Source organism: Tamandua tetradactyla, chromosome 7 (genome assembly GCF_023851605.1).
Source record: "Tamandua tetradactyla isolate mTamTet1 chromosome 7, mTamTet1.pri, whole genome shotgun sequence".
NCBI classification, from domain to species: domain Eukaryota; kingdom Metazoa; phylum Chordata; class Mammalia; order Pilosa; family Myrmecophagidae; genus Tamandua; species Tamandua tetradactyla.
Window position 1 is genome coordinate 64,320,505 of NC_135333.1, and position 14,130 is coordinate 64,334,634.

The 14,130-nt window shown below is 37.5% G+C and overlaps 1 protein-coding gene and 1 pseudogene across 2 annotated transcripts in view; both read left to right on the plus strand.

Annotated features, from left to right (window-relative positions):
* KDM5A (lysine demethylase 5A) overlaps positions 1 to 14,130 on the plus strand; it is a 150,986-nt gene that overhangs the window by 104,221 nt on the left and 32,635 nt on the right. For both annotated transcript variants that reach the window (XM_077169653.1, XM_077169654.1), the window contains exons 15-20: positions 2,909 to 3,090; positions 3,481 to 3,605; positions 4,034 to 4,184; positions 5,584 to 5,698; positions 7,860 to 8,215; positions 11,522 to 11,660. In XM_077169653.1, coding sequence (XP_077025768.1) covers positions 2,909 to 3,090; positions 3,481 to 3,605; positions 4,034 to 4,184; positions 5,584 to 5,698; positions 7,860 to 8,215; positions 11,522 to 11,660 — 1,068 coding nt within the window. The remainder of the gene's footprint in view (positions 1 to 2,908; positions 3,091 to 3,480; positions 3,606 to 4,033; positions 4,185 to 5,583; positions 5,699 to 7,859; positions 8,216 to 11,521; positions 11,661 to 14,130) is intronic.
* Positions 11,751 to 12,478, plus strand: LOC143691334 (profilin-2 pseudogene; annotated as a pseudogene).

Sequence of the window (14,130 nt, forward strand, 5' to 3'; positions counted from 1 at the left end):
ATGGTATTGCTGGGTCATATGGCAATTCTATATTCAGCTTTTTGAGGAACCGCCAAACTGCACCTAAAGCAAGAGCACTGAAGAAGGAAATAAATAAATGGGAGCTCCTCAAAATTAAACACTTTTGTGCATCACAGAACTTCATCAAGAAAGTAGAAAGACAGCCTACACAATGGGAGATAATATTTGGAAATGACATATCAGATAAAGGTCTAGTATCCAGAATATATAAAGAGATTGTTCAACTCAACAACAAAAAGACAGCCAACCCAATTACAAAATGGGAAAAAGACTTGAACAGACACCTACCAGAAGAGGAAATACGGATGGCCAAGAGGCACATGAAGAAATGCTCAATGTCCCTGGCCATTAGAGAAATGCAAATCAAAACCACAATGAGATATCATCTCACACCCACCAGAATGGCCATTATCAACAAAACAGAAAATGACAAGTGCTGGAGAGGATGCGGAGAAAGAGGCACACTTATCCACTGTTGGTGGGAATGTCAGATATATCTATCTTTATGCCAATACCATGCTGTTTTGACCACTGTGGCTTCATGATATGCCTTAAAGTCAGGCAGTGCAAGACCTCCAGCTTCGTTTTTTTTCCTCAAGATGTTTTTAGCAATTCGGGGCACCCTGCCCTTCCAGATAAATTTGCTTATTGGTGTTTCTATTTCTGAAAAATAAGTTGTTGGGATTTTGATTGGTATTGCTAAATCCCTTCTTTCTTGTAAGCATTTTTTTTTTTAAAGCAGACCATATATAGTTGTTCTTTAATTTCTGGCTTATTTTGCTTCACAAAATGTCCCACAGGTTCATTCACATTGTTGCATGTTTCACAGCTTTGTTCTTTTTTGTAGTAGCACAATATTTGATTGTATGTATACACTATTGTTCGCCAATCTAATTTCTCAGTCAGTGCATCCTTCAGTCACCTGCATTCATTAGACATCATATATAATGCTCAAAGTCCACAGTCTATCAACGCTGTCAATTTTTGATCATTTCATTGTCCCCAACAGAAAGATAACCAATAAACACACCCTCACCAAATAGGAAATCTAAACCTCCTGTTACCTCTTGTCCCTCCCCCCCTTATTTACCCCTGCTGTTGCTGTGGTACTGCTGATGTTTTCCTGTTACACATAGCTCATAGCATGCAATAGCAGTTTCCCCCCATACCCTGGACTTAAACACTCTTTGTACATGAATCACACCTTTGAAGTAGTTCTTGCAAGAACTTATTTAAATTTCTAGTGTTAATCAGTGGGACACATAAATCTATACAACCTCTTTAATCTTGTTCACCTTCAGTGTGGTAATATTACATATAGACCCACTAGAGAACCATCCTTCACTTCTGTCTTTTTGCTTACATTTGAGTTCAGCCTCATTAGCTAACCATTCACCCATCTCTAGCTTCTATGTATCTCTAGGTCCCCTATGTTCTGTTTTATAAGCCTCTGATTTTACCTTTACCATGGTCATAAAAGTGGAGTCATACAGTATCTATCCTTTTGTGTCTGGCTTATTTCACTCAGCATTATGTCCTCAAGACTCAAACATCTTGTCATGGAGCGCAAGTTGGGGGTCAGGTGACGTAATTCAGGTGCATGGGATATGGGGTGAGTCACAGGTCATGGGGCTGCACTGGTAAGGATAGTGCGTTTAAGGAACAGGGCTTGGCCTACTTCCTAGTCTTGTCTCTCTGTGTATGCTCTCCTGAAGGCCCCAAGTTTCTGTAGTCGGCTCTTTGCAACAGCCAGACAGTCTCTGGCTTTCTGCCCCTTAGTTTCTCAGCTTTTGCAACCAGGACCTCCCTGTGTGTGCAGAAGACTGTCCCAGGTCACGTACACCCTGGGATCACCATCTCAGTTGCCCTCCTGTCTCTTCTCTAACTGTTCCTTGGAGCAGGGTTGAATTCGAGCTATCCTATTCTGCCACCTTCCCAGGACTCCCCTGCAATATGTTTTGGAACCATTTTTAATTGAAAATAATTTTTAAAGTAAATACTAAATGTTAATATGAGAAAATTAAAAGAGTATAGCCAGCAGAAATCTAGGTTAAACTGATATCAAAAACAAAATGTACAATGAAAGAACTGGATGTATCTGCCAGTAAATAAATTTCCTGTTTCCTGACTTGTTGAACTGAAAAAGTTTCTCTCATAGCACAATTGAGTTTATAAGTACTTTGTCTAAGAAAGCAGAAACTCTAAAGGGAACCCTGTATATTTAATAGAAGTTTTTGTAAAAGGCATCTGACATACTTTACCTTCCTAAACCAGTATACTTATTGTGATTTAACTTTTTTATTTGTTTCTGAAGTAGCTTATATTTTGATTTGGATAATTTATGTGCTTTTATACTTCTTGTCCTTACATGAGTTTGTGCATATCAGTGTTATTTTCAGACCATAGATTATTAAAATATCTGGTTGAAGGGATCATTGTCCCTTGGGGACAGCAGTGCTTTTTAATAAATCTCTTTGTTGTTTACTTTAAAAAGACAAAGCCACATGAAACAAATACATAGCTTCATAAATTACTATTTGGTAAATATTTTTATCATCATTACCCAGGTCAAGAAATAGAACTTTGTCAACCACCCCAAAAGCACCTCCAATTAATTACAACTTCTCTCTTTCCCCTCAGAAACCCACTATCTTGACTATTATAGTAATCATTACCTGACATTTCTTTAGTTTTTTTCATTGATTCGTGCATTCTTAGACATTAAAGTTTGGTTTTAGCCGTTAAAAAAAAATGAGTAATGGTATTTTTGAAAAGTATTTTGATGATGTACCTTCCGTGTTTTTACCTTAAGTCAGAGCTTTACTCATTGAAAAATTCTAATTTCTTGCTTGAAAGGCTTGATCTTGTGGCATAAATTGTATTTCAGGGTGTTCTGATGTCAGAAGAAGAAGTGTTTGAACTTGTTCCTGATGATGAGCGACAGTGCTCAGCATGCAGAACCACATGTTTCCTCTCTGCCCTCACATGCTCCTGTAATCCTGAGCGACTTGTGTGTCTCTACCATCCAACAGATCTGTGCCCGTGCCCCATGCAGAAGAAATGTCTTAGGTATCCAGAAACATCTCATTAAACATCTCTTACCTTTTTTAAAACCAAGTCTTAATGTCCTTAGTTATTCCCTCCTAATGTCTTTAGTTATTCCCTCCTCTGTCTCTCTTGCTAACTTCTTATTCTGCCTTCTCCTCTGTGGGACCTAAGCATGGCATCTAAAATTAGTTTATTAGTTGATCTCACATGCTCCTTGTCTCTTTCTGAATTAACTCTGGATTTTTTTGATTTTCTATTTATGTGACCTAGGATCCTATTTCCCTGGCCCTTGTACTTTTCTTGAGCTGATTGTACTTAAAATTTGTTTATTTTCAAGTTGTTGATTGTTTATTTTATTTTGTTTTTAAGTAGTTGGTTTTTCAAGTTTTCATTTCTGTATTTTTTTCCTAGATACCGCTATCCCTTAGAAGATCTTCCTTCTCTGCTCTATGGTGTGAAAGTCAGGGCACAGGCCTATGACACTTGGGTCAGTCGTGTTACAGAAGCATTATCTGCCAGCTTCAACCACAAGAAAGGTTAAGTGTCTTCTTGTATGAATTCACTGAAAAGTGTCACTTTAGAAGAGGCCTTGTTTTATGTGTTTTTCCTCCATTAAGGAAAAAAACCTGGGCTTCAAAATGAGATTTGAGATTGATCTCATGAATGTAGATTTTGTTTTCTATTGATCATCTTTTAAATGAAAAGGTTGATATAACTTGCAGTAGATGAGTTATATATTTTGCAGAGTGAGCTAACACTGAAAACTGACTTGGAAAACAAATTGCTTACCTGAGAGAAAAGAGGTTAGGAATGAGCACCTAGTCCTAAGTTTTATTGAATTGAAGAGATTTTCACAGCTGAAGAATGTTTCTACTAATACTCACCTGAGACCATTTGATGAAGATTTTAGAATGACTTTTTATGTTGCTGCTCATACATAGCCTATGGCTTTTATTTTTGGCAGATTTGATCGAATTACGAGTAATGCTGGAAGATGCTGAAGATAGGAAATATCCAGAGAATGATCTCTTTCGAAAACTCAGGGATGCTGTAAAAGAAGCTGAGACCTGTGCTTCTGTGGCTCAGCTGCTTCTGAGCAAAAAGCAGAAACACAGGTAAGACTAAGAAGAGTTTAATTCTCCACTTGTTTCTGTTTTTTATTTTCCCAAAGTAAATGCCAAAATTTTTACTGTGTCTGTGAGTCCCTACAGTACCTTTGAGTCCTCAAATACTGCCCCAATCTTATCTTTGCCTGCTTTCCTTCTTTCTCACTCCACCTTTGGCAGCTCTTCCCCTTGCTAGTCTTCATCCACATCAGGCAGATTCCTGCTTAGGGGCTTCACGATTGCTCTTTGCCCTGCTTAGAGTTCTCTTCTTTGCAGATATCCAGGTGGTTTGCCCCCTCACTTCTTTTATGTCTTTTTTTTTCTAAAATCGTGTTTTTGGTGTGAACTTCTCTGATGCTGCTTTTGAAATTGCAGTCTTCTTATCCGTCTTTCTAGCTTTGCTTTTTCCCCCAGGTCTCATTACCTCCTAATATACTTCGCAATTTATTGTCTGTTTCTCTTTCCCACCTTCACTAAAAAGTAAGCTAGACTAGAATGTCAGATTTTTCCATTTGTTTCCATTGCTTTACTTCTTGTGTTTAGAACAGTGCCTGGCAAATAGTAGGTTTACACTAACTATTTGTAAGTAAATGAATAAAATGAACTAAGGTTATCTTGGAAAACAGAAGATATAAACTCTCTTGCTACTAGATACTGTAGGCTGAAAGTAGGTGGCAGTAAAGAAAAACCTTGAATATGGGAATAAAGGGTGCTGAGGAGTCTGTTAAGCTACATAACAGTGCATATGTGTTGAATTTTCTTGATTTAGTATAATTTTAAATGTGTTAAATTTACTGTGGTATTTTTTGTATTCATTCCAGTATGTTCCTTGTCTCTGAATGGCTTTTTTCTGTAGCAGTTCACATGGATTTGAAATTACTTTGTAAATATTTTAATCTACCATTTTATCAGAGACCCTTTCTAAGAGACATTGATCAATAAATCTGAAACTGTCTTTCAGTCATTGGTTGCTTGGACAATTTGGTGAAAGCCTAGAAAGTCTCTTAGGAAAATGCATATATACACAGAAGTTTGAATCAGTTTCCCAGGTTCATTGTTCCCTCAGCCAGGAAAAGACCCTCATTCTACCTTCTAAGCTTCTTAAAATACAGGATTTAGTTTTACCAGTGAGCTTAATACTTTACTATCGGAAATTTATTGAATGTTTGAAATGTTTACTATTTGTAGAAACACCCCTTAGTTATCCTTGGAGGAGCTGTAAGTTAGAAAGTAGTATCTTTGAGTCCTTAACAAAAGAGCTACAAAATTTATTTTAATGTGATCACTATGGCAGTAGAATTCCTCAAGTAGTAAGATTAGACTGGAACTTTAAAGACACAAGTAGCCCCTTTGATATCAGAATGACTGTGAGTTTTCTTACTTATATCTCAGTATTATTTTGCATCAGGCAGAGCCCAGATAGTGGAAGGACTCGGACCAAACTGACAGTGGAGGAATTGAAGGCCTTTGTCCAGCAACTTTTTAGTCTTCCATGTGTCATCAGCCAAGCACGACAAGTAAAGGTACAGTATTACATTATTTTCCTGGGTGATATCCTTGGTGGTATGGGCTGTTGTATTAGGGTAACCAGAATAGTATGTCTAGACTAGTTTTTTGTTTGATTTGTTTCTTTTCTCACGTGAGTGTTTAACCTTTATTCCCCATTTAAAATTTTGGGTCTAAGACTAGTCTAGAATTACTGTTTTTTTATATTATTTTTAGAGAAGAACCCCCATTTGAAATAGGTGTAACTGAAATACAAGAAATTAATTAAAAGAGTCTGAACATATCAGTGAGTTTCTGTTACAGGAAATTTTAAAACTGCAGTGTTCTGAAATTACCAGGGCCCTGATGGTTTACTGAATATGTAAAATCTCAGAAATACGTATGAAATGTATCAGTCTGCATAGTTGTTTAGTGATCTCTTGATTCTTGATAGATTGGGTGTGTTTTGTGTTCTCGGGAGTGAGTAGAATATCTAAAATTGTTTTTATCAGGGTTAACAAGTTGTGAAATCCATTGTCAGTTGTATTCTTACTCCATTTCATAAGAGTGTTTTCAAAGTTGATGACTCTTTCCTTAAAACATTTTCTTTAAATATCTAGGACACCACACTGCTGGTTTTCTTCTTAGTTTACTAGTGGTTCCATTTCTTTAGTCCTTGTTGTTTTTTCCCTCTTTTGGCTTAACTTCTAAGTGGTAAGAGTAAAATAGATATCTCAGTCCTTTCTATATTATGGGTGCATACTCTCTCTTTTTTTTTTTTTTTTTTTTAACATGGGCAGGCACCGGGAATCGAACCCAGGTCCTCTGGCATGGCAGGCGAGCATTCTTGCCTGCTGAGCCACCGTGGCCTGCCCAGGGTGCATACTGTCTTGATAATCTTACTTGCCCACTGACATTAAATATCACCTATAACCTCTTGACTCCCAAATTTCTATCTCTGCCTTTCTTCTTCTCCACAGACTTGTATATCCAGATGCATACTCTGCATTTCTATTTGGTTGATTAAAAGACACTTTAGAATATTTTTAATGAATCAGATTAATCAAAATTCTTAATTCGTTTCTCTTGTATCTGAACAAGTCTCTGAACAAGTGCCCTTACTTCCAAAATGCACCCCTGAGCCAGTTGTTCATCATTATCTCCCTTGCTTACACTACAATTTAACTCTAGAATCTGTCCCTTTGATTACTCAACAGCTTCCTAACTGGTCTCTCTTCTTTTACTTTTGATCTCTATAATATATTTAGTAGTCAAAGTAGTCATAAAATATGTATCAGATCATTGTACTACCCTATGGTTAAAATCTTCCAGTGGTTTGTCAAAGCCATTAAAATGAAATCCATACTCCTTATTATAATCTCCAAGGCATGATATACTCTGACCTCTGCTTATTCTCCAGCTGCATTTCTCCCTCATCCACTTGGAGTAACATGTCATACTCCTTCCTCTTTCAGAGGTTTTGAACTTACTGTTTGTTCTGCCTCAGCTATTCTTCCTCCACATCCTCATATGGCTCCTAACTCCACCTCCACGTCCTCCATTTTTTAGTTTCAGTTCATCTGTCTTTTGTGACCACCCTAGCTGAATAATATGCCCCTTTCATTCTCTGGTTATTCTGTGTCATGTTGCCTGTTATTTTCATAGCACTTAACACTATTGGAAACTTTTTTTTTTTTATGCATGATTCAGGAATTGAACCCAGGTTTCCCACATGAAAGGCGAGCATTCTACTACTGAACCACCATGCACCCACTCTCTGAAACATTTTATTCACATGTCCACTTTCTGACCACTTATATCAGCATGTATGTTCCTTGAGGACAAGAACTTATTTTTGTCTTGTTTAATATTTGTTACTTTGATATCTTAATCCTTGTTTAATACTGTTACGTTTACTACTGTGTGACCAGAAGAACAGTGCCTGCATCAAAGTCAGCAGTCATTAAATATTTATCGAATGAATTAATCATATTTTATAAGTGGGACTATAGGAATAATAACAGGGAAGCATATATATCCTTTAATAATCATGTTTAACTATTACCATGCTATGATGGTGAGATTATAAGATGGTCCAAAATTGATACATCAGTCATCCTTTAGTTTGCCTGAACTATGTCTGTTTCATACTCATTTTGTATCTATTAAATTTGCTTTTAACTTTTTTGACCCTTTCAGAATCTGCTGGATGATGTGGAAGAGTTTCATGAACGTGCTCAGGAGGCGATGATGGATGAAACCCCAGATTCTTCCAAACTCCAAATGTTGATAGACATGGGCTCTAGTCTCTATGTGGAGCTACCTGAATTACCACAACTGAAGCAAGAACTACAGCAAGCTCGATGGTTAGATGAAGTAAGAATGACTCTGTCAGATCCACAGCAAGTCACTCTGGATGTCATGAAGAAGCTGATAGACTCAGGTGTGGGGTTGGCTCCCCACCATGCTGTGGAAAAAGCTATGGCCGAACTACAGGAGCTCCTTACAGTTTCTGAACGATGGGAAGAAAAAGCTAAGGTCTGCCTACAAGCAAGGTGAGCGCATGTTTTGGTGAGGGTTGCCTTTTTAAAAACTACATCAGAGGGTAGAACAATAAGGAGAAACATAAGGGTCTATTTCATGGAATATTTTGTGACTTTCTTGACCAATCAGTCACTAGATTCTCAAATGGCTCTGCATCTAGATAGTTTCAGAAGTTAATTTTGTGCACAATTACAGAGTACCTTGATAGGTAACTTTTAGTGATACATAGAGTATTTTGTTTAGAGCCTAGTATTGATACTGTGGTTAGAAACTGAGACATAAAAACTATTTGGAGACATAAAAACTATTTGGAGACATAAGAACTATTGCGGTGTGTTGTGAATGTTAATTGAGAGGTAATGGATAAAAGTGATAGGAATTTAGAGAAGCTTAAGAGAAAAGAACTTAGAGTTCTGAAGAACAAATGGGATTGGCAAGTAGCAGAAATGCCATAAGCCAACTTCCAAGAAATGTGTTTGGGTAACAGAAAATAAATTTGCCTTACTATTAGTTTGAGATAAGTTATCATTCATGAGAATATTTAAGTAGTTGCATTCGCATTGGCACCACATTGGATTTAGCAGATTTAAGTAAAATGCTCATCAGTTTTGACTTTATCATCTAATTTGGCTTAAGTATTTTTTATGAAAGTGTTTAGCAGCTGAGAGTAATATTTATATAATTTGTGTTATAAATATGAGAAACTGGTATGCTTAAAGAATTCACATAGATATCAAGTGACACAGCTGAAATTTGAAGCTTCTTCCATATTACTCCAAAGAACTGATACACTTAACTATACTTTGCTAGCCATTCTTTGGATGCATTTGATATGAAAAGACTTGAGTGATCTTAATGAGCATAGCTCTGCTCAGCTGAGAGGACCCTCTGTGTATCCTGGAGATTTTGCTCTCCTGATGTCATGCAGAATACTTACTAAAATTTATCCACAGTTTTTCCTATCTGAAGTATTCAGGTTACTCTGTGTCTTCAATCCATGACACTTCCAGGGAATGGGAGCATATAAGTAGGCAAAGCTAAATAACTTCTTTGACATGTAAAACTGATTTGGTATACCTGAATCGACTGATAGTAATCCACTGCATGAAATTTTGTTCATGAGTAATATTTGAAAACCTTTACCCTGGTCTCTGACATTTAATTAGTTACCAGGTTCTCACGATTTTGCCCCCAAATGTCTTTTGTATCTTTTTCAACTCCATTGTCACTGAACCTAGTTATAGTCCTCATATTTGCCCTTGATGTTTACAATTCAAAAAGTATAGGTGGAGGACAGTGCAATGGTGGCTCAGTGACAGAATTCTCGTCTGCCATGCCAGAAACCCAGGTTCAGTTCCCATGCAAGGAAAAAAAAAAGTGTAGGTGGAGTACCTAACTGCATGCCAGGCACTATTTCTAAATAATTAGAGATGGTAAAAAACAAGGCACATAAAATGCCTGCTCTCATAGAGCTAACTATTTGAATGGGGAGAGAGAGATGAGTAAGTACAAAAGAAATGAATTTCTCATAATCAGTGTCATGAAGAAAATAAAATTGGTAAAGAAAGAAAAGGAGATGGGGTTGGTAGGGAGAATGGGAGGCAGTCGTCTTGTTTCCCATTCCTGTCAGTGTTATCTTTCTGAAACATATCCTTAATATTCTTAATCTCTTAGCATTGGATAATTACTGACTACTCTTTTCTTGATATCTTCTTCCGTTGTATTTGGCCTTCTCTGTCTTCTTCTTAAATACGGCTTTCCTTAGTGTTCTGGCCTAGATGCCTTTCTCTTCTCACTCTAACTCCTTGAATCTATTTACCATCTTTATTCTAATCAGCTCCTAAATTTTCATCTATAACATAGGTTTCTTTCATAGATGCCAGCTGCCACATAACTCCATTGAATGTCCCACAGGTAGGTACTTTAAATTCCCTGCATCCAAAATTGGACTCATTAACCTCTTCTTATGTCCCCTTCCTAGTTCCTTTGTTCTTTGAACTATACCATCATTTACTCATTTGAATAAACTTGTACTTTGAAAATTACCTTTGACACCTCTCTTACCTTTCTTTTTGCCCAAACTCTGTCAATTACTAAGTCGAATTGATTTCTTCCGTTCCCCTGAGGCTGCTGTCTTAGCTGGCATAGATCATAACAACAGTTTCTGCCTATGCTGTCACCCTTCTAATCCATTCCCCATACTGCCACTAGTATATTCCTAAAACACAGGGATGATTATTTCACTCCCTTGTTTAGAGCCCTTCACTGGTTTCCCATTGCCCTCAGGGTGAAATCCAAACTCCTTAACAGGGTTTATAAGGTCATTAGTCATCTAGCCACTTGCTTAGATACCTAGCCTCATCTCTTGCCATTCTTCCTCTTGTATTCTGTATCCAAACATAGTGAGTTTTTTTTTTTACTCTTTCCTCAAACATGCCATGTTCTTTCTTATCTTTGGACCTTTGTATGTGTTTATTTTCTCCTGTAGAACAGTCTTTCCTCTGTCCTCCACCACCCCTACCTATCCCTGGCCTCAGCTTTCCTGACTAACTCCTGTTCAAAAAAGTGAGATGGTTTAAGAGGTCACTTCTAGGAAGGCTTCCTTTGCCTGCCAAGTCAATTAGGTACTCCTACTATGTATTCCAGTAGCTTTTTACTTTCCTTTAGCATTGTGTTATCACAGTACATCATAATACTATTTATTAAAGATTCCCCCCTTGCCACCTCCCTACACCCAAGCTTTAGAAGTTTCGTGAGGCAAGGACTGTATCGCTCTTGTACAGTGCAAGCATATAGTAGTATTCATGAAAGACAAAACCACTTCCAACCTTAGTAGCTTCTCATTACTTGCATGGTAAAGTTCATGGCTCTCAAGACTCTTAAGCTGTTTGCACCTTACTTTCCTACAAAATCCTCCTGTATTCTCTAATACTTTCATTCCCAGTCTATTGCTTTCAGCGTTGCTTTCTAACATGTATCTCTGACAATTTCAATTACTGCGGATAACTAGACTATAGAAGCAGAGCAGTGTATTGAAAAGCGCTTGGGATTTGGGACTCCTCCTGAATCCTCATTTCAGGTGTGCCGTCTACTACATTAAATGACTTTGGGGGAAATAATTTATTTCTTGTGGAGTTAGTTTTCATATCTGTAAAATGGAAATAAAGATAAAAGCTACTTTGCCTCCCTTACAGGATTGTGGTAAGAATGATAATCGTGTATATGAACATTCTCTACAGACTCTAAAATGTTATCTTAATGTTGGTAGCAGTTAGATATTTCCTCATGCATCCCATCCTATTTTTACATTCTTTTAGACCACGGCACAGTATGACAAGCTTAGAAAGCATTGTAAATGAAGCCAAGAACATTCCAGCATTTCTACCCAATGTGTTGTCCCTGAAGGAAGCTTTACAAAAGGCTCGAGAATGGACAGCTAAAGTGGAAGCTATTCAGGTAGGGAGACATTATCCTACCATTCAGGTACTGTTTATGCCACAGATCAATCCTTTAATTCTTTAGATTAAAAGAAACATAATAGTTCCTCCCACGCTGCCGCCGCCCGCCACAGCCGCCGCTGCGCCTGCTGCTCCTCGCCGTCCCCGCTGCAGTGCGAAGGGCTCAAAGATGGCCGGTTGGCAGAGCTACGTGGATAACCTGATGTGTGATGGCTGCTGCCAGGAGGCCGCCTTTGTCGGCTACTGCGACGCCAAATACGTCTGGGCAGCCACAGCGGGGGGCGTCTTCCAGAGCATTACGCCAATAGAAATAGATATGATTGTAGGAAAAGACCGGGAAGGTTTCTTTACCAATGGTTTGACTCTTGGTGCAAAGAAGTGCTCAGTGATCAGAGATAGTCTATATGTCGATGGTGACTGCACAATGGACATCCGGACAAAAAGTCAAGGTGGAGAGCCAACATACAACGTTGCGGTAGGCAGAGCTGGTAGAGCATTGGTTATAGTCATGGGAAAGGAAGGTGTCCACGGAGGCACACTTAACAAGAAAGCATATGAACTCGCTTTATACCTGAGGAGGTCTGATGTGTAAGCAGCCTCTCCCCATCTACCTAGCAACTGTCTTCGTCACCACCCAATTATGTTCACAGTGCTACCAGACTATAGATGGTGGCTAATTTTTCTTTACCAATTTTGAAATGTCATGATTCCTGTTTGCCCAATGGATCATCTGTATGTTAATCACTATATGTAACCAACCCTTTTCTGGCAACATAATTGCAGCACAATAATGATTTGCATGATACCTTGAAATTTGAGGGGGCATGCCAAGTTGGGCATCACTTTGTATTAGCAATTAATGGGATATTGATTACTAAAATAAGTTAATATTAAGCAAGGTGCCAGTGTACAATCTCTAATTTGATCAGTGTCTTCAGCACTTTGAGCTTTTACTTGGCTCACTTAGTCTTCCTTTTGTAGCGCATAATTGGGAAGAAAAAGTGCATGCATCTTTCCTTACTCCTCTCTTTTCCCACCCCTCCCTTTGCACATAAAGTATTTGTTTTGCTTTCATCTTATCTTAGCAATGCCTGGTTTATTTAACCAATTAATACCCTTTTTGTTGATGAGCTACTGAGAGCTGCAGTAGTTTGCTTTTAGTATTGTTGTTGCACTTGAGTTAGAGACAAACTTTTTCATAGTATCCATAGGACATATGAAGAGTACAACTGCAAAACAAGAGCAAAAGGCACTTCCTCCCATGACTTTACAGTAAAACATACTGATTGAATCCCCAGGGATATTCCATCATTACAATAGCTCAGATTTTTGGTTCCTGTCTTTTTCTTTGCACGCCAGCTCTACTCTTTAGTAAAATTGTAAAAGGCTGCCATTATGGACATTAGGTATCCCAACATAACCATCTGGAGTGTGTCCAGTTTGTTATTCATAGGACCAATTTTTATTTGCAGCTTAAGTTTTTGTATGAAGTTGCATTATTGTGGACTTGGCTGTCTTGTGATGACTTTTTTTTCCCACATGTATTCTGTGCCATACTATTGTTAAAATGAACTGTTGCTATTGTGAGATGGATTTTAACTGACTTACTGAGGATTTCTTTCGAATGGCACTACTTTAGGGATATTCTAGTATTTGCTTTCATTGTTTGGGCCTTGTGGATAATGTACAGATTTAAAAACAGATCTTGTTACTGATTTGTCCATTTCTTTGCCTGCACTTTGTTACATCTGGGATACAGTCTAACTCATCTGATTTAATATGCATTTTTAAAAATGCCATAACTATTAAACACCTTGTTTACAGACAGATGAAATAAATTTATTCCAACCAAAAAAAAAAAAAGAAACATAATAAAATAATTATAGTACTTAAAAATAACTTATTCTTCCATCCACTTTTATAATTCAAAATAAATATTACCTGTTCAAACACCACTTCTGTCTAGTGACTCCCTGCTAAGAAAGATAAGGGAATTAGCAGTTTAACTCTTAGCAGTAGGGAGTTTTTTCCTGTCATATTCTTAGACTGTTTTTTCATGCTCTTGAATTACATTTATATAAGGGACAGAAAAAGTGAAATTAACGTTTCCTTAATGCCACAGTTTTCATGGTACTTTTCAAGGTTTGGGGACAGGAATGTAAGAGAAGATTATAAAGATAAGTAGAATGTGATCCTGGACTTCAGATACTATATTCTGTAGTTGGACAGACAGATATTATACAGCTCTAATTCAAAACAGAAATAAGGGCTAGATAGTAATAAAAGTAAGTTTGAATATATAATATTTCTTATGAATTATTAAAAACTTAAGCTGCATTTACATTATTGAATATAATACATACTCTTTATTGCAGAACTATACTCAAAGAAAAAAGAAACCACCTCTCTTTCACTGAAATGTTGCCCCAAGGAAACATTCAAAGTGTAATGTTCTAATTACTTCTCTT